We start from the raw sequence: 22,920 nt of genomic DNA on the forward strand, positions 1-22,920 counted from the left end.
AGCGGCTGCAGCCTTCCTAAGAAGAGGGTAAGAGGGTTTGTGATATGCTATTCTAGGGTTCAACTAGCATCATGATTGCCAACTATATAAGTTTACTACTATATGATATGTGTGTTACTTTCTATATGATTTACATAATTATTGTAGGCCCAAAGTTCAACCAACAGAGCTAAGAAGAATGCAGCTAAGCTGGCACCTGGTCAGACAGCTTGGGGAGGGAGAAAGAGGACTACTACACCATCACCATCCAATCTGCCAGCATCTCATACCAGGAAAAACCCCACAAGGCCCAAGAAACGTGAAGCCCGGCCCACCACAGAAGCACCTCAGCCCAAGAAGGCTTCCACCAAGCCCAAGAAAGCTTCCAATCAGCCCAACATCCTGGCCCAGCCCAAGAACAAGGCTGCATCTTCTGCAACCTCCACCAGCAACAAACAGCCTCCTAGCCAGCCATCTGTGAGGAAGAAGCCCTTTTCTGTCATTCAATGCAGTGCACCTCATCTACCCATGCAAAAGCTGAGGTTGATGGCCAAGTTACCCCCATCTCAGTGGGGAAATCTTTAGGATTAGAGTGTGAAATTTTCTGTGACTCTTGTGTTAATGTTTTGCAAGAAGTGTTTTTAATTTTGGTATTGGATATTTACATTAAGAACTTTACCTTAGTTACATTAGTTTGAGTACTGTATTTTGGTATTAAGTGCCTGAGGACACTTGCAGTGTTGCTTCTCTGTTTTTTGGTACTAGGCATGTGGAGCCAAAGACAAAATATTTGTGTATGTTTTAACTAGTCATCAAATGAAATATTGCATTACTAATTACTGAATTTCCAGATCTTCTATTGAATGCTTTTCTGCTTTGCTCATAAACTACTTTTACATTACAAAATAAAACAGGTCCACTATCAAAGAAGGTGACAATTTGGGCAACATTACACAACACTTTTCTTCATTAGTTCAAACACTTTCAAAGTTGCTACAAACCTAAACCACTGTAACATCAGAGAATACCCTCAAACTCTACCCACACAACACAGTAAACCTCATAACATTCCCTACCAAATCATCTATAACCTAAGTGCATTCCATTCGGCTGCTTCAAGTTGTAATGATTCTGCAGGAATAAGAACAGAAAACCCACCCACCCAGCAAAACATAGAGCAGCCACAACCCAAAGCTTCGTCTCCAACTCCTTCAATCTTGCCTTTAATTTCGTTATCTTTCTCCTATTTCTTGCAAATTCAACCTCTTCCTGAACAGCTCCAGGTTCCGGATCTGCCCATCTGAAGAAATCACACCCATCCTGAACCTAGTGCAAGCCACAGAAACATATGAAGAAATCTCAAATTCTCAGACCCACAATAGCAAAATAGGAAGAACACTTTACCTCATAGTATACACAACCCCAAAATCTTCGTCCAGGGTTATCCTTCGTCGATGAAATTCGCAAAACCGGCCTCTCACCATGGCCACAGAGCAACTCCTTTGCATTTGAACGAAAACGTGAGGCTCTTGAGCTCTGGGAAGCCATGGACGCCACTGACTCCTAAACCCTAGCCGTCGACCTTCAGCAGCAAGTCTCGTCGTTATTCCTCCCTCCCCTGCACCTCATTTTCTTTCACTTTCTTGATTTAATCCTTCTATTATTATTTATTTATATTAATTAATGTTTCCCATATCCGTTAAAAAATGGTCGTAACGAAATCCAACAACCACAGGGTTAAAATCGTCAGAGGGACGATTTTAAAACAAACCGGAACCTAAGGGACCTTTTTGTTGCGAAAAAAAGCCAAGGGACGAAATAAATTTTTGGCCCCTACTTTAGGGACCAAAATCATACTTATCCCTTAATTTTAGTTAAAAACTAAAGTGTCTAATCCGAAATTTTTTGAGAACCAAAATAGATATATATTCACATATTAAAAAAGTTTTTATTTAAAATATAAAAAATTTAAGTTTTCGAAATATTTGTCTTTCATTTATTAAATTAAAAACTTCCACTATTCGTGATTTATCATTTGTCCTTAGAAGCTCATATTAGTTTAACGTTAAGTTAAATAAAATAACTTTATACTATTATCTCTTTAATGTTACTCAAAAAGTCTTCTACTTCATTAAATATCATTAACTTAACCAGATACTGTATTTAGCCACACTTTGTTTTTATACTTTTCTTTTTTAAAAAAATTAGTTGTCCTTTTTAATTAAAACGATTATTAATTAAGTTTTGTTGAAAATGTAATCAATTAAAAGAAGACGATCAAAATATTCTTAATGCTAACTCTTTTTATCAATTTTTTTCTTTTAACTTTTTTTTATTTAATAATAGAAAGCATGATAAGTAAAATTTAATTAATAATTTTTTGAAATTAGAAAGTGATACTTAATTTATAACAAAAAAAAAAATTCAATATAAAACAGAGAACGTATTATTTAGGGTTAAGTATGATTTTAGTCCCCAACGTAGAAGTTGAAAATCAATTTCGTCCCCAACTTTTTTTTGCTATAAAATGGTTCCCAAAGTTTTAGTTTGTTTTAAAATTATCCTTCGGACGAATACCCATCCCTTCCCTCTTCTTCCTCAACACCCCTCTTCTTCCTCAACATTAACTAGAAGTAGAAGCAGATGCACAACTACAGAAACAAAAGCAGGCAACAATAGATAACAATCAGCAGGACAACAACAACAATAATAATGGATAATGGAATTAGAGCGACAACAAAAACAAAACTAGAAGTAGAAACAAAAATAGAAACAGCAAAAACAGAAGCAACCAAAGCATCAACAACAACAATGGAATAAAAGGAATAAATAGAAGCTACCAGAAGCATCATCAACAACAACAACAATAGAATCCTTTAAATCTGAAAAATTAAAGAAAAAAGAATAAAAAATTAAAACAGAAGAAAAGGGTTGCGGCGATGGTGGTGGAGGAGGGACTGCGGTGGTGAACGACGATGTGGAGGAGGAGGGGTTGCGACGGTGGTGGAGGAGGAGGGGTTGCGGTGCTATGGAGGGTTTCGTTCCTCTCCTCTTTCTCTCTCCCTCTACTCTCTCCTCTCTTGCCATTAGTGTAGAGAGCAGTGGCGGATCACAGGCGGTAGGACGGCGGTGCGGCAGTGCAGCTTCCCTTCTCCCTTCTCTCCCCTCTCCCCCTTTTCTCGTGCCCCCCTCCCCCCGCGATTCTTTGTATCCATTTCTTTTCTTTTTTTTATTTATTTTATATTTATTTTATTTTATAATTTTTTTAATGAGAGATAATTTGGTAATAAAAAAATAAAATTGATGAAAAAGACAATTTTAAAACAAACTGAAATAATCTTGGGGACTATTTTGTAACAAAAATAAAAAAATCGGAGACGAAATCGATTTTCGGCCTCTACATTGGGGGACCAAAATCATACTTAACCCTATTATTTCACAAAAAAAATCTTTAATTTATTAAATGTGACACCTAATGTAGTAATTAGTGTAATTTGGTAAAATCTAAATAAAAATGTTTGATAATAAAAAAATATTATTAAAAAATTATCAAATTTTATTATTTTTTATTTTATTTAATATATTCTATAATAAATAAATATTAAATAAGATAAATTTAACTAGTTGGGTTAATTGTTTTTTTCCGTCTTCGAACATTAAACTTCCCTATAAATAGCTGCCATTTCTCGCCATGAAGGACTGTACCTGCATCCAACAACAACATACCCAGACTCTCTGAGTCTCTTTCTCTCTCCCACTCTCACAATCCACACAACACTACATATATCTTAGCTACCTCATTACCAAAGATGCCTTCAGAAAACGCAGCCACATCCAACCGTAGTCACCATCAAGCTTTCCAAATGGAAGCACTGGCCATGGATGACTCCAAATTCTATGATGACGATGGCCGTGTCAAACGAACTGGTACAAGAAAAACAAATTATAATTTAATTCATCCCATCATTAATTGACCTGATGATTTATAATTTCAATCTTGCATATACAATATTAATAATATAAGTATAATAAACGAGAGGGGGCATGCATGCATATGCATGTATGTGTATGTGTATGTGGCCATGTGCATATGCAGGAAGTGTGTGGACTGCAAGCTCGCACATAATAACAGCAGTGATAGGATCTGGGGTTCTATCTTTGGCTTGGGCCATTGCTCAGTTAGGTTGGCTTGCTGGCCCTGCCGTCATGATCTTGTTCTCTTTCGTCACTCTCTACACTTCCTCCCTTCTTTCTCAGTGTTACCGCAGCAGCGACCCCATCTCCGGCAAGAGAAACTACACTTACATGGACGCTGTTCGCTCCATTCTCGGTATCTAATTAACTACCACATTTATTTTCTTTGGGCTATGCTATATATATACCGAAGTCAAACATTTTGGTTTACGAATAATATTTTTTATTTTGTTTTATCATGCATGCCTAGGTAGCTTAATTAATTAAAACTAGCAGGGCTGCATCGTTTTATTTAATTTTCTGCTTAAGGAAAAGAAAAGATATTTCATGTCGGTTGGTAAAAAGTTATGAGTTAAATTTTGATGGGAAAAAATGAATAAATATTGGTGACCATGCATGGCAAGATAGATGGTCTTCTGTGGCTGAATGCATGTATATATTGTGTTGGCAATAATGGCAGGTGGAGTGAACGTTAAGCTATGTGGGATGTTTCAGTACCTGAACCTGCTGGGAATCGTAGTAGGATACACAATTGCGGCTTCTATTAGCATGATGTCAGATTAATTTTACATTCTAATTTCCATATATATTCATCATAATTTAATTGGTTTGTGACAGTTGATGGGTTACATACATACAGGGCAATCAAGAAGTCAAATTGTTTCCATAGCAGCGGGGACAAAGGGCCATGCCACGAGTCAAGCAGCCAATACATCATGATATTTGGGATAATAGAGATTTTCCTTTCACAGATTCCAGACTTTGATCAAATATGGTGGCTTTCAACAGTTGCTGCAGTCATGTCTTTCACATATTCCATAATCGGTCTCTCTCTTGGGATTGCCAAAGTTGCAGAAAGGGGTAGTTTCAAGGGATCCCTCATAGGAATCAGTGTTGGAGCTGTCTCAGAGGCCCAAAAGATATGGAGAACTTCCCAAGCTCTTGGTGATATTGCCTTTGCATATTCATATGCTGTTGTTCTCATTGAAATTCAGGTACACCCACACCCCTCTGGCCCTCTCTTCATTCAATGAATTGAATTCTGATTGATGTAATTAATATCTCTGACAACATAACAGGACACCCTGAAATCCCCACCATGTGAAGCAAAAACAATGAAGAAGGCTACAAAGATTAGCATTGCAGTAACCACAACGTTCTACATGCTTTGTGGGTGCATGGGGTATGCTGCTTTTGGAGATGCAGCACCGGGGAACCTGCTCACTGGTTTTGGTTTCTACAACCCATATTGGCTGGTAGACATTGCTAATGCCGCAATAGTGATCCACCTTGTGGGTGCATACCAAGTGTTTGCGCAACCAATCTTTGCATTTGTGGAGAAATGGGCGGCGCAAAGATGGCCCAACATTAACAGGGATTTCAAAGTCCCGATTCCGGGTCTTCCCCCGTACAAACTAAGCCTGTTTAGACTGAGTTGGAGGACAGTGTTTGTTATGCTTACAACTGTCACGTCCATGTTGCTTCCTTTCTTTAACGACATAGTGGGAGTGATTGGAGCAATGGGGTTTTGGCCTTTGACGGTTTACTTTCCGGTGATGATGTACATTAAACAGAAGAATATAGCAAGATGGAGTGCCAAATGGATAACGCTACAGATGTTCAGTATGGCATGCCTAATGGTATCACTTATTGCTGCTGTTGGTTCTCTTGCTGGTGTCTTGCTTGACCTAAACCATTCCAATCTGACTACTAGTTAAGCTCTAATGTGGGCAGTCATGGATTTGGTTCGGGTTTTCTTGTACTTTGCACTGTTATCTAATACATCAATGAAGGAAAATGGGTTTCCTGTCGGTCACCCTCATTAAGCATGTTGTATATTAAATTGACATGTTATATTTCCTCACGAGTCACTCCAGTCCAGAAGCAAACGTCAAATTGAACAGCAGAGTTACAACAATGAAATAATTATAAAACGTAGAAAGATGACTTTGGCTTGAAAAGTAATTCGACAAGGCAACAGATCCAACACAATGCTGACAGTCAATTTAGTTTCATGAAATGCAGAAGCTCGGGCTGAGATCCTTGCATAAATCATATAATTCACAAAATCGTATATATTCCTGAGAGATCGTACTATATCACAACAAAGAAGAGAGAAAGAATTTGGAAAGGAAAAAAAAAAATGCTCTTGAGCCCTCACTAAAATTAGGGATAATGATTAATGAATAATAAAATTGATAATGATATTTTACATCAACAAAACATGCTACAATGATAAACATCTGTAGAAACCCAACCCCCCCCCCCTTCTTTCTCTCTCCTGAAGAACACGATCCCATTGAAGAGAAGGCAGCGGGAAAGTAATACTTCTCCATAGATACACTATAACTTCAATCAAAACAAATGTGCAGTGATCGAGGGAGACGGCTGAAACAGCGTTGTGGTCTCCTCTCAATATAATCGTTGAACAAAATGCCTCAAGTAGATGCTTTCATCAGAGATTAGAAAAGCTCCTCAGAATTGAATTTATTCCAAGCCTCCTGTTATAAATAAATCATCAAACTTTCAGGCAACATATGAAGGTATGTACGTTCAGGACTAGAAAATAGATTGTATGAACTGCTGAAACTTTCAGGAATTCAGCACTTTATACATAATAAAAATAAAATGTATGTCATGAGACAACTCTTCTTCAACTGAGTGTGAGTGGGGGAAATGTATCAAGTGAGAGGACTGGTTTAATGTGAGCGGCACGCACAAATCTAAGGGCATATAAACCATACATGGATGATGGTGATCAGAATTAAAAATTGTTAAAAGGTCATGTGATCACTCAAAAAACCACATAAACGGCCAGGGTATCCTTTTATTGCCTAATATTAAATCAAAACTGCAAACATAAAAGTGTATGGGTTTCAGTTTCACACATTTTACAAAATCCATATTCAACAACTGCCTACTGAGGAAGTCCGGTGATCACAAACTATGTTGAAACCCACTTTTAGAAACCACTTAATCATGATAGCAGTCCATAATCAACATTCAGAAAACCATTGATTGCCACCGGCTACCAAATACTATTTCTTCTTATAAAGCATTCAAGTTGCATATAGAAGTTACAGTAAATGGCCTAAAATACCTTGAGTAGATCAAACACCTTCTCTGCTATATATTTCTGCTGAAGAGTGGCACCCTTCTGCTGCACTTTATCAGGATGAATACACAATGTAGCTTTTCTATATGCTTTTTTAACTGCAGCTCCTGTTATCAAATCAGTCAAAGAAACTGGCTGCCAACCACATTCAGGCCACAACACCTGAACATTGTTCACGAAGAAAACTAGTTAACATCTGCCAAAATTTTGGAGGAAAAAAAACCAACACCTAGATACCGCAAATTCACAGGTTGAATCCTACAATACTTAAATAAATGGATTATCTTTTTTTTTTTTTTTTGGGTGAGGGAAGGGGAGTGGTCTAAGAGAACAGGTTCTTTTACTTCTACTCATGTTACCGCAGGATTGACTTTAACAGAAGAAGTGCACATTATAAGCTTCTGAAAAATGAAAATCAATCTTGCCTCCCAGGGATGTGGTACGCTAGTTAGTAGTTGATTGTAAATTGCTTGTTTGCTACTGAGGTTGACGTTTATAACCAAAAATTGCTAGAGTGGTCTACCTTTACCAAGCAGTAACACTTGAAAATTATACAATCAACAAGACAGTATGAGAATAAGGACATCATGTACATCTCGGCCTAGGGTGGTAGATTGATGACAAATGTGTGAGAAAATGTACATCCAAAATTACAAAGATCCACCGTTCAATTTCAAAGAATTTGTACTCAAGAATTCTAAAGGAAGAAATAAACAGGTTATTTAAGACTAGAATACTATATACTTCTTGGCATTACATGGATCTAACAAAAACATATCAAATTATTCAGTGTGTGTGCAATAAGTACATACATATTGTAAGGTGGAGAGCAAAGCACGCAAGTTCCCCTCTTTTCCGGCAGCCCAGCGCTTAATTTCAAAATCCAGCGTTTCAGCAAGCCTCTGAAATAATAATAATAATAATAATAATAATAATAAATATTTGAAAACTATAATCAATGGAAAGAGAAATTTAAAGGGCATAATTTTTCTAGACGCAAACAAGCAGAGCAAAACCATAATTTCATTCATCATTAAATTAAATATTAAATATATAAAAGTAAACAGGAATACTGGCTGACAAGGACCACGTTACAGCCATCTCTATCCGATCTGCATCTATATATTTAGTGACTTCTGAAAAATGGATTTTTTTTAAAATGCAGAACATGGACGAAGGCGAAATAGGTGTACATATGCACCATAGTACTGGTGCATGTAAGTAAACAGGAACAAGATGAAAAAAGAAACTACTTACATGTCTTTCAGCTTGCTCTCTTTGAGTTTGCAGGTCGCGTTGATTCTTCTCGGCCAAAGCTTTTGCCTAATATAAAATGTCAACAGTCATAACATATGCAGATTATTCTTCACCTATTCTTTATATCAAGAAATACTAAAAGGGAATGAAATCAAGGAAACAAACATGTAAACACATACCTGACGCTCTTGAGTCCTCTGGTGGCGTTCCAACCTGGCTCTTCGCCTTTCTTCAGTTTCCCCTTCAACTTCTTGAAATTCTCCAGATGACGGAGCAGCTTCAGACCATAAAAGAGAATGACAAAAAGAGTGATGAACTAAGCAATGGCAGCTGAAAATGTAAACCACTTTTGCATCAATAACCAATGTACTGGAACCACAAATCTACCTCCGAAAATTGAAGAAAGATCATCAACAATATTAGTGGATGATGATGCTTTCTTCATGTTTGAAGATGCACCAGCAGATTTCCTTGTTATATCTGACTGAAATTGATTTTCAAATAGAGAGTCCTGTAAACAAACAGCTTCAGAAAACTTCATAACAAAATTTGCAATAGTATAACACTGAATTTAACATGCATGTTATTCCTACATTTATTTTTTATATAAATCATAAAAAAATAAACTTATACTTCATTAACTACAAGTCATTGTTTTTAAACATTTTCATTTTGTTTTTAACCTTTTTTTTTTCCACGGTATCCTCTAGTCCGATAGGCCAAGGACTAATCCGCCGCGGATCTGAGCTTCCATTTAAGAGTTTGCCGCTAGCCAATGGGTTGCTGCATGCACAAGGCGGAATTCGAACCTCGACACTTGCTTAAGCGATTTTTTGTTTTTAACTAACTCTAACATCCTATCTTACAGGAGAAATTTTGCATGACGGTATGGGACGAATTGTGAAAGATAAATTTTGCTATTATTTGTTACAGTATAAGTACAGAACTCTAGACAATGTTCAAAAAGAAAAAAGGTACTCACTGAAGAGGTAGTCCGAGGAGGTCTTGGAGCACTACTGGCTCTTGCACCCGTGCCAAAGAAGGACTCGAGATCATTTTCATTCTTTTGTTGGTTTGCTCCTGCAGCAGCAGAAGCGGCTCTTTCTCGGGCCTCAGCCGCAGCCCTTTCTCGAGCCTCTGCAGCAGCCCTCTCTACAGCAGCACGTTCTGCTTTAGCTCGTGCTTCAGCTTCAGCCCTCTCCTTTGCCTCTGCAGCAACCCGTTCAGCCCTTTCCTTTGCCTCTGTGGCAGCCCTTTCTCGGGCTTCAGCCTGTGCCCTCTGCACTGCAGCCCTCTCAGCACGCTCTCGAGCCTCAGCAGCTGCTTTCCCAACAGCAGCTCTTTCAGCTCTTTGGCGAGCTTCAGCAGCTGCTCTTTCACGTGCTTCTCTAGTAGCTCTTTCTACAGCCTGCCTTGCTCTTTCTCTCTCAAGCCGCTGCTTTTCTCTTTCTTTCTCCTCCCTTTCTTTCATGAGTCTTCTTTGCTCATTTTCCTCCCTCTCCTTTTGCTGCCGCTCACGGTCTAACTTTTCCTGTTTTTCTCTCTCTTCTAGCATCTCATCTTTTTCAAATTGCACACCTTCTCTATTTCTAGCTGCCCTTGTGTTTTCTCGCTCCCTAACTTCCCTTGCATGTTTAAATTTAGCTTCGGCTCTATCCATTGCCTCCTTCATAGCAGCCGCAGCAGAGTTCATCTCTAATTCCTCATCAAGAAGACCATTTCCACTCTGGTCATCATTAGCACGACTCCTGCCCATAGCAAAATCATCAAGTTCATCAAACTGTGGTGGTGTAGGGGATGCCCTTGCTGCAGAAGGAGCAGATTTAGGAGCTTGAGAGAATCGAGTGGAACTAGGGAAAGTAGAGTACTCATTAGCCTTCTTTCTAGAATTGGCAGAAGCTGGGGAGCCTGTTCCCATTCTTGAAATATTTACCGGCCGTGGGGGAGGGGGTCTTGATGGTGGTGGTGCAGTAGTTGGCTGTGTAAAAAGAGGAACCTCTGACACTGTCAACCATATATCCTCACCAAATTCTACATTTTCTTCATATTTTGGAGACATATCTTCCTCAGCATTGGCCTGTCTAAAATTAGCATTATTATAATTGGGGGAAGTAGACCTTTGGCCAACCGGTTTATTAGAACCAGGTGAATATGAAGGCATGTAAGAAGGGGATTGCGGAACCTCTCGATCATTTTCAACAGGGATCTTGTTTTGCGACCGTTTCTCAGGACTCCTTGCAGAAAACATTTCAACTTGTTCTTTATCTCTAGTCGAACCAGGGCTCGTATTTGACTGTGGAGACAAGCTGCCCTTCCTGCTATTTCTCTCTGATGTGAATGCAGGTACAGATTGTCCAAGCCCGCCAAAAGGATCAATATCATCATATACTCTTCCATTAGCATTTGCTGAACTATCGTTTTTTGTGCTTCTAGAACTACTAAACTTACTAATTTCTTCCAACGGATCTGTACTGTGGTCTGAGGTTGAATCCACTGGTGCTGAAACTGATTCAAATACTCGGAAAGGGTCTTCTGATGCCGTAGAGGTTGCTTTAGCTGCACTGACAGTTGGTACTGAGGACAAACCGATATCTTCGGTGTGCCTGTTAATAATGTGTGAAAATAACTAAAGATGCACCAACCAATGCGAAAATAAACAATATTTACGAAACATTAAAAAAATAACTCTATATTCCAGTTCTGTGGAATCAAGCCTTCCATCTCCAATAATTTGAAGGCAACAGAAAATTTAAGACACGCACATAGGTTAGCTCATGCATATACTTGCGCATTAAGTAAAAGCTGGATACCACTACCGAACAATGCCAACTACAAGAGAATCTCTGATACCAAAAACAACTCAGTAACTCACACTCCGTTCAATGTTCATAAATACCTGTTACCAGGTGGCTTACTGCTTCCGAATCCAGCTAGCAAATCATCAAAAGCAGGATCACCTCTATCATCCTTCTCCGATCTCTTCCCACCGGAAGTCTTCGACTCCCTTCCAAACCCGCCAAGAAGATCATCAAACGCGCTACTGCCGCCGCCGCCGCCACTTCCTGGCGCTGACGAAGCCACGGATGCAAAAACATCTTCATACTTAGCCTTAGACGTGCTCTTCAACCCTGGAATCCCATCGAAAATGTCATCATCGTCATACACAGGCTTGTCGTAGACCGGCTTCGGCGAGTTCGTCGACCTGGAACCGAAGTCCCCGGCGGTGGATGAGGAGCCGCCACGAAACATGGAGTCCAAATCAAATGGCGAGTCCGCTCCGCCGCGAGACTCCGATCTGGCGATCGAGCCGCCGAACATCTCGTCGAAACCACCGCCAGCATCGCGGTTCCTCATGCCACCAGAGGATCCAAACACGGAAGTGGAGCCGAAATCAGAAGCCGTGGAATTGGTAGCGCGTGCGGATCGCGATCCCAAATCGAAGTTAAGAGAGGAAGAAGTGTTTGAGAAATTGGAGGATCCTTTGGAACGAGCCATTGGAGCGGATTTGCCTTGGGGTTTGTAACCGAATTCGGAGGCCAAGAGGCCATCGAAATCGTTCATGGTGCGACGGGATTGCTTATTGGCTGGGAAATTTGGGGGAATTTCCGGAAGTAGAATCGATCAATTAGAGAATTGGTGAACGAAGAAAATGAGGATGAAGAAGAAGGTGATCTGGTGTGTGAGGGTGGAGGGAGCATGCGATGCAGGTGACGGAATCTGAGCTTCTTGATGGGTTTGTTATGCCCTCTATGATTTGATTTGTTTCTTCTCCCTCCCTTACTTTCGCCTTTGTTGCAAAAGATTGATGGAGCAACAGTTGAAATTCCTTTTTCTTATACCCGAAAAATTAAAATCATCCTTTCTTTTTTTCCCATTTCATTTTCCTAATATTTTTCACACACAATTCATGGATCCACGTAAGTTTAATTTTTTTTTATTATATTTTATCTGCAGATAAGACATGACTTGATCAAGTTACATTATCAAGGCTTTCTTTTTCTTCTTTTCTAAGTTTTCTTTAATTTTGTTTTTTAAGTTCCTTTTTTTCTCTCAATTTTAAAAATTTACTTTTGCCTAAATTTGTTTTAGGAAATTTTGTGACACTCGTAATCATATTTTTTGTACTACTAATAAAAAATTTGTCATCCTTTCTCTTCGTCTTTCTTTTACTTTCCTCTCTAATTGTTGGTTAAAAAAATAAATAGATGACTATCTAATTGAATTGGTTTAACTTTAAGTACATTACTTTAAGATGTGATTAAATATTTTTAAATTTTATTTTAAAATATATACGCAATGTAAACAATGGTACGTGTGTTAATATTACTAATTAATCCTTACAATTTAGTGACTTACCAATATTTAAAAAAAAAAAGATGAAGTGCCAACATAAGAAAAAAATTCCTTTTTTTAATTGTGAAATGGGGGATAGGTGCATCACTCCTAACTGACGCCACTTATAAGAGATAAAATGGGTTAATATTCAAATTCGTCCCTGAAAGATCACGCAATTTTCATTTTCGTCCTCGAATGATTTTTTTAATTAAATTAGTCCCCGAAAGAATTAATTTAAACCACGTTTGTCCTTCCGTTAACTAAGTGACGTCGTTGTTAGAAATCTGCTGACGTGGACTGTGACTTGGCTGCCCACCCTAACCAAACGACGTCATTTGGCAACTCCAGAGTGATGCAATGAAACGCCTGTGTTTTGAGGGTAGAGTGTAACGTTTTAGACTTTGTCTTTGATCTCTAACCTCACTTGTTCTTCTTCATTCGTGACTCTCTGTTTCTCTGGCCCCTAACCAAGCATCACGAAGACGAAGAAGACCGCCCCATTGTCCGCAACCATTGGAGTAGTCGTCGAGCATTGTTCGTGCGTCTGCTCTGGAGCTTGGTAGGAAACCTGAAGGCAAGTACACAGCATTATTTCTGCGTTCGAAGTAAGAGGTAAAGTTTTTTGTATGTTGCCAAAAAAAATTGGTAAAACTGTGTAAACCCTTAGTTTCCGCATTATTTGATTGAGTCATCGTTAAGAAGCTGTTAGTGCATAGGTTCTAGGGTTTCGTCCCAGGGTTTGGTTTATGATCGGCTGAATGCATAAATGAGGAAAGACTCTGTTTTTTTGGCTTAGAAAAAATGATAACTATTTTTTGTGTTAATGGAATAATGGTTACTGGTTTAGTTGCTGTGTTGGTGATGATTTAGTGTTTTTCAAGTTCTGTTTTAATTTTTGTATAGGGTTTGGAGGCCTTGCAATTCTAAGATGGAAGGTCCTCCGATGACTTTCATATTTCATCATGGTGGAAGCTTTAAAAATGATGAGAAAGGAAGTAGAATCTACGAACCAGATAATACGAAAGTGTTAATGGGGGTTGATGGGGATACGTTGGATTTTTTTTTTTGTTAAAGGATAATTTAAGGAACTGGGATATGCTGGGGGGGCATATGTTGGTGGAAGGTTCCTTGGCTGTCGCTTGAGAGTGGGTTGAGGAAGTTGGAGACTGATAAATACCTGCTGAAATTGTGTAAGACTTGTAGAAGGAATCACAATGTGATGAACATTTTCTTTAAACATGGAGTTTCAGAGCCACACGTGGTGGAATGCATGAGTGAGAAAGATGATGTAATTCTGCCAACCAATGCACCTTTATTGAAGCTGCCTAGCACACAGCCTGCAATGCAAGCAAGGAAATTTGCATCCCATCCCACAATGAGCCACTCACAGCCACTAACAACAAACCCTCTGCATCCCACTCCCAAAAATAAAGTCAAAGCCACTCCTAACTCTGTTGGACCCAATCCTCACCAAAAGAACATGGACTATGTTAAGCCCAAAACAAGGTCTTTCCAACAAGCAAAAAAGTCCAAGAAAAAGCCCAATTCTCAGCCCACAGAAAAGCCCATTGAAAAGCCCAATTCTAAGCCCACCAGAAAGTGTAGTTCTCATCCCACTCAGAAGCCCGAACCCCAGCCCAAGTTCCAACCAAAAAGCTTCTCCCAACATGCAAATCCCAGCACTGCTGTTAAACCAGGAAGTATGTACCAACCTCCAAATAAGTCAAATGCTAAAAATAAGAACAAAGGTTCTCAGCATTACACTAGATCTGGTCGAGCTGTTAAGCCATCCCCCTATTCAGGATGATAGTGACTCTCATGACTCATATGAGAGTGCTGAGGACAGTCTATATAAACCCACCAAAGACTTGGGAGATGTTAGTGACACTGACAGTGGGGGTGAAGAGTTTGAAAGTAGAGGTACAAGAAAGACTGATTTTAAAGAGAAGCACATACCAGCTTCAAGTTTGTAAAGGAAAAAGGAAAAAGAACTGCCTCTCCCCAACCTGCTCCACCAACAGCAACAACTCCAATTTCTGCTGGAACAATCAAAGGATCTAGTGCTGCGACAACCAAGAAGCTTGCAAGTTTTATGAATTTCGTCCCGACTCCAGGGTTCAAACGGTCAAGGAAGAAAGACGACGCCATCTGAAGCACATTAATCAGAATATATGCAACTGTTTTTTTTTTTTTAGGCTATAGACTAGGAAAGATATGTTTGTGTTAAACACTATCTAGTCTGAATGTTTTGTAAGGCCTCTATTTTGAGTGCATGTTATGCCTTGGTATGAAGTGTTTCTGTTGAATCACTTTTAGGAACTCTACTACCTTTTGTGTTGACACTTTATATTAAGAAATTTAAGGAATTTTATTATCTTGTTTTGTGTCTGATTTGTCATTTGCTTCTTTACATATTATCTTTTCATCACAAGTGTATTCAAAATCCAAATTGCCATTTATAAACTCTAGTTTCAGATTACAATACTTTAGCCAGGGTACTGGAAACAACGAAACCAGTCCTATTTGTACATATATGACATGCAAAGTAAAGCTCCTACTAAGATGATTAGCATCACAATAGTGAATATGAAGCACATTAACATTCTATGTACTCTGACTTCTGCTTCTAAACTACCTATTCTCCAAGCTAACTTAACCTTCCAATCTTCATAATCAATGTCCAGTTCTCCTTCGATTTCTGGGACACCCCTGGAACCTTCTGCAACAGCTATATTTTCATTTTCTTCCACCCATTTAAAAAAATTACAATGGTTCCCTTTCTGAAAACATTGAACAACAGTGTAAACCCTAGAACAAGAGTAAAAGCCAACATGATGATATCATTTATACAAAATTAAACTCACCTGATGTCTTGCACAAGTATGAAACAACCGATCTGGATTCTTTGATGTCCCAGATTTCTTGATCAAAGTTTTTAAACCGCAGAAACAGGTTTCCTCATGGTTTTGTCTTATTCTTCGCATGGCCGAGCTCGACGTATAACTACTGTGTGAGTGCGACGGAAACCCACCACCGGACCCTCCACTTCCGCTTCCCATCATGGCGCCGAGATCAACTTCCTCCTGCAAGAACAACACTTGGGTTTGCGACAACGCTCAAGCAAGGCAATCATGTTCTTCGAAGGTTGGGAATTAGGGTTTTTTTAATTTGACACTAAGGGACTAAATTGATGCAAACACCCCTAAACATATCTCGTCAGCAATACACACAGCATGCCAAGTGTTAGGGTGGCCAGCCAAGTCACAGTCCACGTCAGCAGATTTTTAACGGCGACGTCACTCAGTTAACGGAAGGACGAACGTGGTTTAAATTAATTCTTTCGGGGACTAATTTGATTAAAAAAATCATTCGGGGGACGAAAATGAAGATCGCGTGATCTTTCAGAGACGAATTTGAGTATTAACCCGAGACAAAATACTCCTTTTTAAATTCTAAGCTTGATAAGTTGATACCTATTCAAAATTTAGACCTAAAATATTGATTAAGATAATTAAACACAGAATTTAAAAGAAATGTTTGGAGGGTCCAAAATTTTTTAATAAAAAAAATTATACAATAGTATTTACATTAATATTAGCATACAAAATTTATATTCTGATATTTAGGGATGGACCCAAATATAAAAAAAGGGAGTATTTATCCTTACAAAAATTTTGAAAAATACTAATAATTAATTAATTATATATAGATGTATACCTTTATTCTTTTATTATATTTTGTTTGTTCTCAACATAAAATATAAATTATTTTCTTGTGTTTTATGTTAAAAGATATTTTGTTAAATTTAATATATAATAATAATAATTATTATTTTGTTAAATTTGATTTAGTATAAAAATTAAAAATAAATAAATCAACTTATAAAAATAGTAATAATTAATTCCATGATACTAGCTAATTAGTTGATAATTAAATTCAAATTCAGTTTTTTAATTAAATACGGCTTAAATTATTAGTGATTTTTTAGAAAGTTATTTATGATAAAAAAATATTATCTATATATTAATATATTGTATTAATATTTTTAATTAAAATAGTCTTGAATATAGTAATTACTCTACTTAAAAAATTTATTTATACCCTAAATACTATAATAAGTAGATTTCACAATTGAATAGAAAATAATGAATAATTAAATAATTTTTTAAGAACATATAGAAAATTAATATTTAATTATGTTAAAAATAAAGAAAAAAATATTATAAATGATCTTTTCATTTTAAATATTATAATGTGTGTGAAATTATTTTTTATCATTTTAAATACTATAATAAGTAAGTGTGTATAGATGTTTGTATGTGAAGTTCTAGTTTTTTTAATACACATAAATAGTTCGAATTTAAAATTTTAAATATATCTAAACCAATTTGGGTTGATTAAGTGATTAGCTCAATTATTTACTTAAATAAATATTAGGAATCAAAATTTTGTCTCGTGTATATAATAACTCATTAGCCAGCAATAGAGATGTTCATGGAACGGTGAAATCGAGTTTGTCCTGACCCAGACCCAGCCCTAAATATACACCGAGTCTAATTTTTAGATTCTAACCCGACCTTAGACCTGATGAAATCTAAACATTTTCGGAACACAGCTATACCGGGTCTAAACCGGATGAAAATCAGGTCTTTAAAGCATTAAGAATAATTTATAAAGAAACTTATTTATAAATAAATTTTTTTATGATGCACTTATTTATAAAAAAGAAATTTATTACCGAAAAATTGATATTCATATTTGAACTTGAATTTGTCTATGAATTTTAATCTAATGCTTCTTTGATCCATTTTCTAATTCAACAAGTGTGATAAAAAATAAAACAATAAGTTTATAATTAATATAACATAATATTAAAATAAATTTAAAACATATATATCTTTTTTAGTTCCCTTAGAGTGTATATAGGTCAAGTGAAGCCAAATTTGCATTGATTTAGATCCGACCCAAAATAATGACCGAGTCTATTTTTTAAACTTTTACTCGATTCTAGATCCGGTGAAATCACGTCAAATTAGCTTCTAAAGCATTTAGACCGGATCGGATCTTTGAATCGGGCCAAATTTTTGAGTTGGACTGAGCCATACACACCCTTAGCCAGCAATAAATTTTTAAATGAAAGTTGAATCTACAATAAATTAATCTTTAATAAATAGGATACCGTAAAAAAACAAAAACGAATCTATCCATACCAAAATTTTATTTTGCACATTTTTATCTCCACTGATAAAATTACCTGGGTCTGTCACTCGTGAATCGTGATATTGTAACCAATCAATTTAAAATTAACTTTATCACGATATTCCCTTTGGTTTTGTCACACTCTTCCTCAAAACACTAATGTCTAATGTCTATTAAGTAAAGTTTCTGTGTGCAAAATTGTCTGTGAAAATATTTATTATATTAAAATTTATTTCCTTATCCACATATATATGAAGAGAATATGTTTTGTCAAAAATAAAAAAGTTTAATTATGAAATTATGATAGCAGCGATCTTTTTTTTTAGTAATCCAACGATCTCTTTTCTTTTGAGAAAATAAATGGTCTGGGAGAAAGAGCTTTTGATGATCGTTTTTGGTGGAAATATATGGAGATCGATGAAAGATTTTTTTTTCAAAGTTTGAGCCTAAAAGCCTCATAGCCTTTTCATTTTTGGTCTTGGGTACAAAGGAGTCGATGCAGAATGCAGAAAGGTCCGTCTAAATTGGCCAAGGCCCCAATGTGAAAATTTTACTCACATTTGTTATATGGGCCATGGGGATCAGATTTCACTCAAGGCTTTTCATATTTACCCTTAAATTAATTAATTAACTCGGCCCATTTATCCATTGCAACGGGTTTAAGAAAAAAAAAAAACTAAATTGGTTTGGTAGATAGGATAAAGGTAGTAAAAAGTAAAAACAATAAAAGGAGCCTGTCGCTTGCCGCCCTGTTGTATCTTCAGTTCTTCACATTATCAAAATAGGAGACCACTCCCACACTAAAAATATATATATATATATATATTTTAAACGTTTATACTTGTCATAATATTGTTAGACTTTTTTATTAAATCGATTAATAATTTATTTTTTAATAAATTAGAATAAAATCGCTTTATTATAGCAACAATAATAAACTCAATTATCCGCATTATAATTATTAGATCCGATTTGATCCGATCGATTTACACAATCTAAACGGAATTATATTTAAATTTTTTGATAAAAAGATAAATATATCTCTAATTTTTGTTTAAAAAAAAATGATCCAGTGGATTATGTAAATTGATTGGTTCGACCGGATCTGATAACAATTAGATTTACTGTTATTGTTATAAAAAAATTGATTTTATTTTAATTTGTTAAGAAATTAAAAAATAACTGGTTCATTAATACGTCCAACAATAATGCTACACACAAATGTTTTTAGTGACTAAGGAGGTAGAGAAACTTAGCCAGCATAAGTGAAGAATTAAAATTCACACACATTTTCAATGTTACTCGATCCATCCATATTCATTTAGGTATTGAGATGAGCATATTGAGGGACGTTAGCTTCAACTTCAACTTCAACCCTCTCTTCCATGCCTGAATTAATAGACTTTTTCCTCACCTGCCAATCATAAAAAAAAAAAGAAAAAACACGTTTACTCACACATCCACTTTACTCAAACTAGTATTATACACACTTACATTTTCATCTGGAACAACTGCATATTTCTCTGATAGCGGAAAGGGTCCTTTCCCTGATGATGGATACTCGTTTGAGGAGGATTCCATGTTTTGTCCAAAAGATCCGTCAAAGCTCAAGGCCTCAATTATCATGGGGCAATTCCTATACATGATGAATGGATCGCATTATTATATATTGTGATCTTAATAATGTGCAGCATGGCATGGAATTACAATACCGGTCAATGGTTTCCCCATGGCCAAGCTGTCCATTTGCACCTCTTCCCCAAGAATATAAATTTCCAGATTGAGTAACAGCCATTGTGTGCCTCCATCCACATGCAACCTCACTTACTTTCTGCTCCTGGGGAAACTTCACTTGCATCGGACAGCAACAATCAAAATTGTGACCAACTCCAACCTGTCCAAACTAGTATTCACAAACAAACAGGTAGGTTATTACAATGCTCAATATGAATAGAAGTAGAGAATTTAGAAAGGCAGAAAGAAATAAAGTAGTAACCTTGTTCCAACCCCAACCAAAAAGCAACCCATTAGAGGTGAGTGCCATAGTATGCCTCCAACCACCAGATACCTGAGAAATGAACATTTTGTTCAAGGCTTGAATCCTGCAAGGCACAAGACAGTCCTCAAAATCTCCATGTCCTAGCTGCCCATATTTGCTCCATCCAGTAGTGTACACTGCACCACTACATGACACACATATTGTGTGCCTCCAACCACAAGCAACCATTATCATCTTCTCACCCTGCAAAACACCCACACTTGCATATACTATTGTACATCACAACTACTTAACACCTATAAATGATGCTTAAGTATGTAAATAATTAATGGCATGTTACATCAACAGTGACTCTCTCAGGTATTGAGCGGTCATTGCGGTCTCCCAGTCCTAAGTTTCCATATCTGCCCCAACCCCATCCATACAAAACCCCATCTTCAGTAATTGCTGCACTGTGTTCAGCTCCAGCAGCAACCATTTTGATAGCTACTCCCTGCAACACGGTTACAAATTCATATCATGCGTCCAAGTGATCCATGGAATCATTTTTTTAAGTAATGCTAACCAACTTTTTTCTGCCAACGTTAACCAATTTTTTAAAAATTATTGTGTTTATCTTTAATTCTAAACTCTAACTCATAAACCCTTAACTCTAAATCTTAGTTTCCTGTAGTTTTTTTTTTTCTTAGAAACAAGCTTCAACTCTAAAAAGTGTAAACATTACCTGAAATTCTTGGACTTTTTGTGGCACAAGAGAGTCATTTGCTGTCCCAAGTCCAAGTTGACCATTTTGATTACGTCCCCAACTTCAAGTTCACAAAATAATGATATGTTAGAAATTCAGAACTAGCTCAACTTTAAAAATTATTATTTTGATTGCATATTTTTTCTTCTATACACAATAGTCAACACAATACCATCATAGTAAAATTTGGGGAAGAAGAACAAACCTGAGGACCTCACCTTCGGTGGTGAGTGCTAAACAATGACTGTCCCCACAGGCAATTTGCTTTACCTTGAGACCATGTAATGCTGTAATTGGATGAGGAATCAGCAAGTCGCTGTGATCGCCATGACCCAACCTTCCAAAGTCACCCCTGCACATAAACCGGGGTTCAATTTGTGAGAAAAAAGACACAAGGAAAGAATTGGTTAGAGTTAAAGATGAGGAATAAATAATGTACCATCCCCAGCTATATACACCCTTTCCTGAAACAGAATGTGCTACAGTGTGATCAGCTCCACAGGTAATGGCTACTATGTCTTGACCCTCCAAGGCACTCACTTTTGTCGGTAAGAGACGATCATCTGTGTCACCATGACCTAACTGTCCATCCTCTCCCCGCCCCCATGAGCATACAACATTTCCACCTGTTAACAAAATCAAACAACTAACACCTCATTCTGCAACAAATTCAAAGAATATAAATCAATAAATCCAATATGAATGCTTTAATATAAAGAGCTGCTACATTTGTATATTTGAAACATGTTCATAATGAACGCTTGCAATGCAGCATAACATAAAAGAGAGACAAAAGACGAATTGAAGAAGAAGAAAAATGAAGTGATGATGCGTGGATTTGAAGGTGTCCACTGTTTGGGACCACAGGAAACGACGTAAAAAGTGGAGGATGGTGTGCTTACTAAGAAGTGCAACAGAGTGGCTGGCACCGGCAGATATGAGAAGAACACGACGCGGTGGATCAGTGGCTTCATTCATCATCTCCTTCTTCTTCTTTTCTATACTCTTCTATAATACTCTAACGGATTGTTGAGGACAAAGGAAAATACTCGTCTGCTGTTATGGCACTTTTTTGGGGGGTGAATCCAAAAACAAAATACAGACAATGACTACTAACAAGCTATGAATGTATATATATAACTCTTCCTTTGTACAATACACTAGTGTGCGACTGTGCGTCTCCTAGCAAATAAATGAATAGTAGGTGAAATATTTTATTAAAATATGTACTGTTTTTCTCATTAATTTAGGAGAGTTAACAGTAGTAGATAATAATGTCATTAAATTAAATTAAAGCGCGCATAGTTGGCATCTATGATTATATAGATTAGCTCCATATACAATGTATTGTATGATGTGCTCTCTAACAGGGTTGCTCCAATGCACGTGCTAACTTGATTTGCAAATTGCAAGATATATTCAAGAAGGGGTTTGGTAGGAACCCAGCCACACTTTTTTTTTACTTCTTTTTTTCGGTGACTACCTCCATTGTTAATACACAAATCTTCATGATTAATCTCAAAGTATGAATCGTAATTCCTGAATGCCGTTTCAATTGGGGGTAGGGGAAGGCTACTACTTTTTGAATGCCGTTTGAATAGTGAGAAAGGAGAAAAGATTTTACTATTAGATCAAAAAAGAAGAGTGGGTGGGATGATTATGACCTTAGTAATTAAGATGATTAAAATTAAGATTTGAGGGAGGTGGTGTATACGAATATACTGTGTTAGTAATTTAATTAGGCTAATTTTTAGGGCCTATTATTTATATTGTTCAACAAGATCATTGTCTACTTAGCATTTTCCAACAAAATTACATCGATTTTTATGAAACTTATCTCATTATTATATTGAAATTAAAAAGTGTCACGGTTCAATTATTTGTTTTTAAATGCATGACGTACGTGGGCCGATGTCTAATTTGGCGGGTATTGTTGACCCCAAGAAAGGATTAAAAACATGTGCAGCTACATAGTTGATTTACAATTTATGATATTATTTCTTTTTGTGGATTTTCATTCTCTTGTAAATTATTGGTATAAAAATCTTAATAATTCAAACTTAACCTTCATTTTCTACTTTCTTTTCCCTTATAATT

The 22,920-nt window shown here is 36.8% G+C and overlaps 3 protein-coding genes across 3 annotated transcripts; 1 reads left to right on the forward strand and 2 right to left on the reverse strand.

Annotated features, from left to right (window-relative positions):
* The first annotated feature begins 3,669 nt into the window (after positions 1–3,669).
* Positions 3,670–6,002, forward strand: LOC112733047 (amino acid permease 4). The gene is given in 6 exon segments (XM_029291694.2): positions 3,670–3,906; positions 4,076–4,309; positions 4,634–4,727; positions 4,814–5,168; positions 5,253–5,859; positions 5,862–6,002. Coding segments are annotated over 6 exon segments (1,434 nt in total). The 5' UTR covers positions 3,670–3,788; the 3' UTR covers positions 5,888–6,002.
* Positions 6,003–6,178: 176 nt separating this feature from the next.
* On the reverse strand, positions 6,179–12,522 carry LOC112733046 (auxilin-related protein 2). Its single transcript, XM_025781901.3, has 8 exons — positions 11,442–12,522; positions 9,528–11,148; positions 8,933–9,056; positions 8,725–8,822; positions 8,546–8,611; positions 8,101–8,190; positions 7,274–7,450; positions 6,179–6,674 (listed from the first exon to the last, which is right to left on the reverse strand). Exons 1-8 carry the CDS (start codon positions 12,104–12,106, stop codon positions 6,636–6,638), a joined length of 2,880 nt encoding a protein of 959 aa, XP_025637686.1. The 5' UTR covers positions 12,107–12,522; the 3' UTR covers positions 6,179–6,635.
* A 6,728-nt stretch (positions 12,523–19,250) lies between these two features.
* LOC112733048 (ultraviolet-B receptor UVR8) lies at positions 19,251–21,939 on the reverse strand. The gene is made up of 9 exons (XM_025781906.3): positions 21,726–21,939; positions 21,263–21,449; positions 21,029–21,175; positions 20,803–20,884; positions 20,419–20,571; positions 20,076–20,321; positions 19,792–19,982; positions 19,574–19,715; positions 19,251–19,493 (listed from the first exon to the last, which is right to left on the reverse strand). The coding sequence occupies exons 1-9, from the start codon at positions 21,802–21,804 to the stop codon at positions 19,401–19,403; spliced, it is 1,320 nt and encodes a 439-aa protein (XP_025637691.1). The 5' UTR covers positions 21,805–21,939; the 3' UTR covers positions 19,251–19,400.
* Between the last annotated feature and the right edge of the window lie 981 nt (positions 21,940–22,920).

The sequence above is a fragment of the Arachis hypogaea genome, chromosome 13 (assembly GCF_003086295.3).
Source record: "Arachis hypogaea cultivar Tifrunner chromosome 13, arahy.Tifrunner.gnm2.J5K5, whole genome shotgun sequence".
In the NCBI taxonomy this organism is placed as follows: domain Eukaryota; kingdom Viridiplantae; phylum Streptophyta; class Magnoliopsida; order Fabales; family Fabaceae; genus Arachis; species Arachis hypogaea.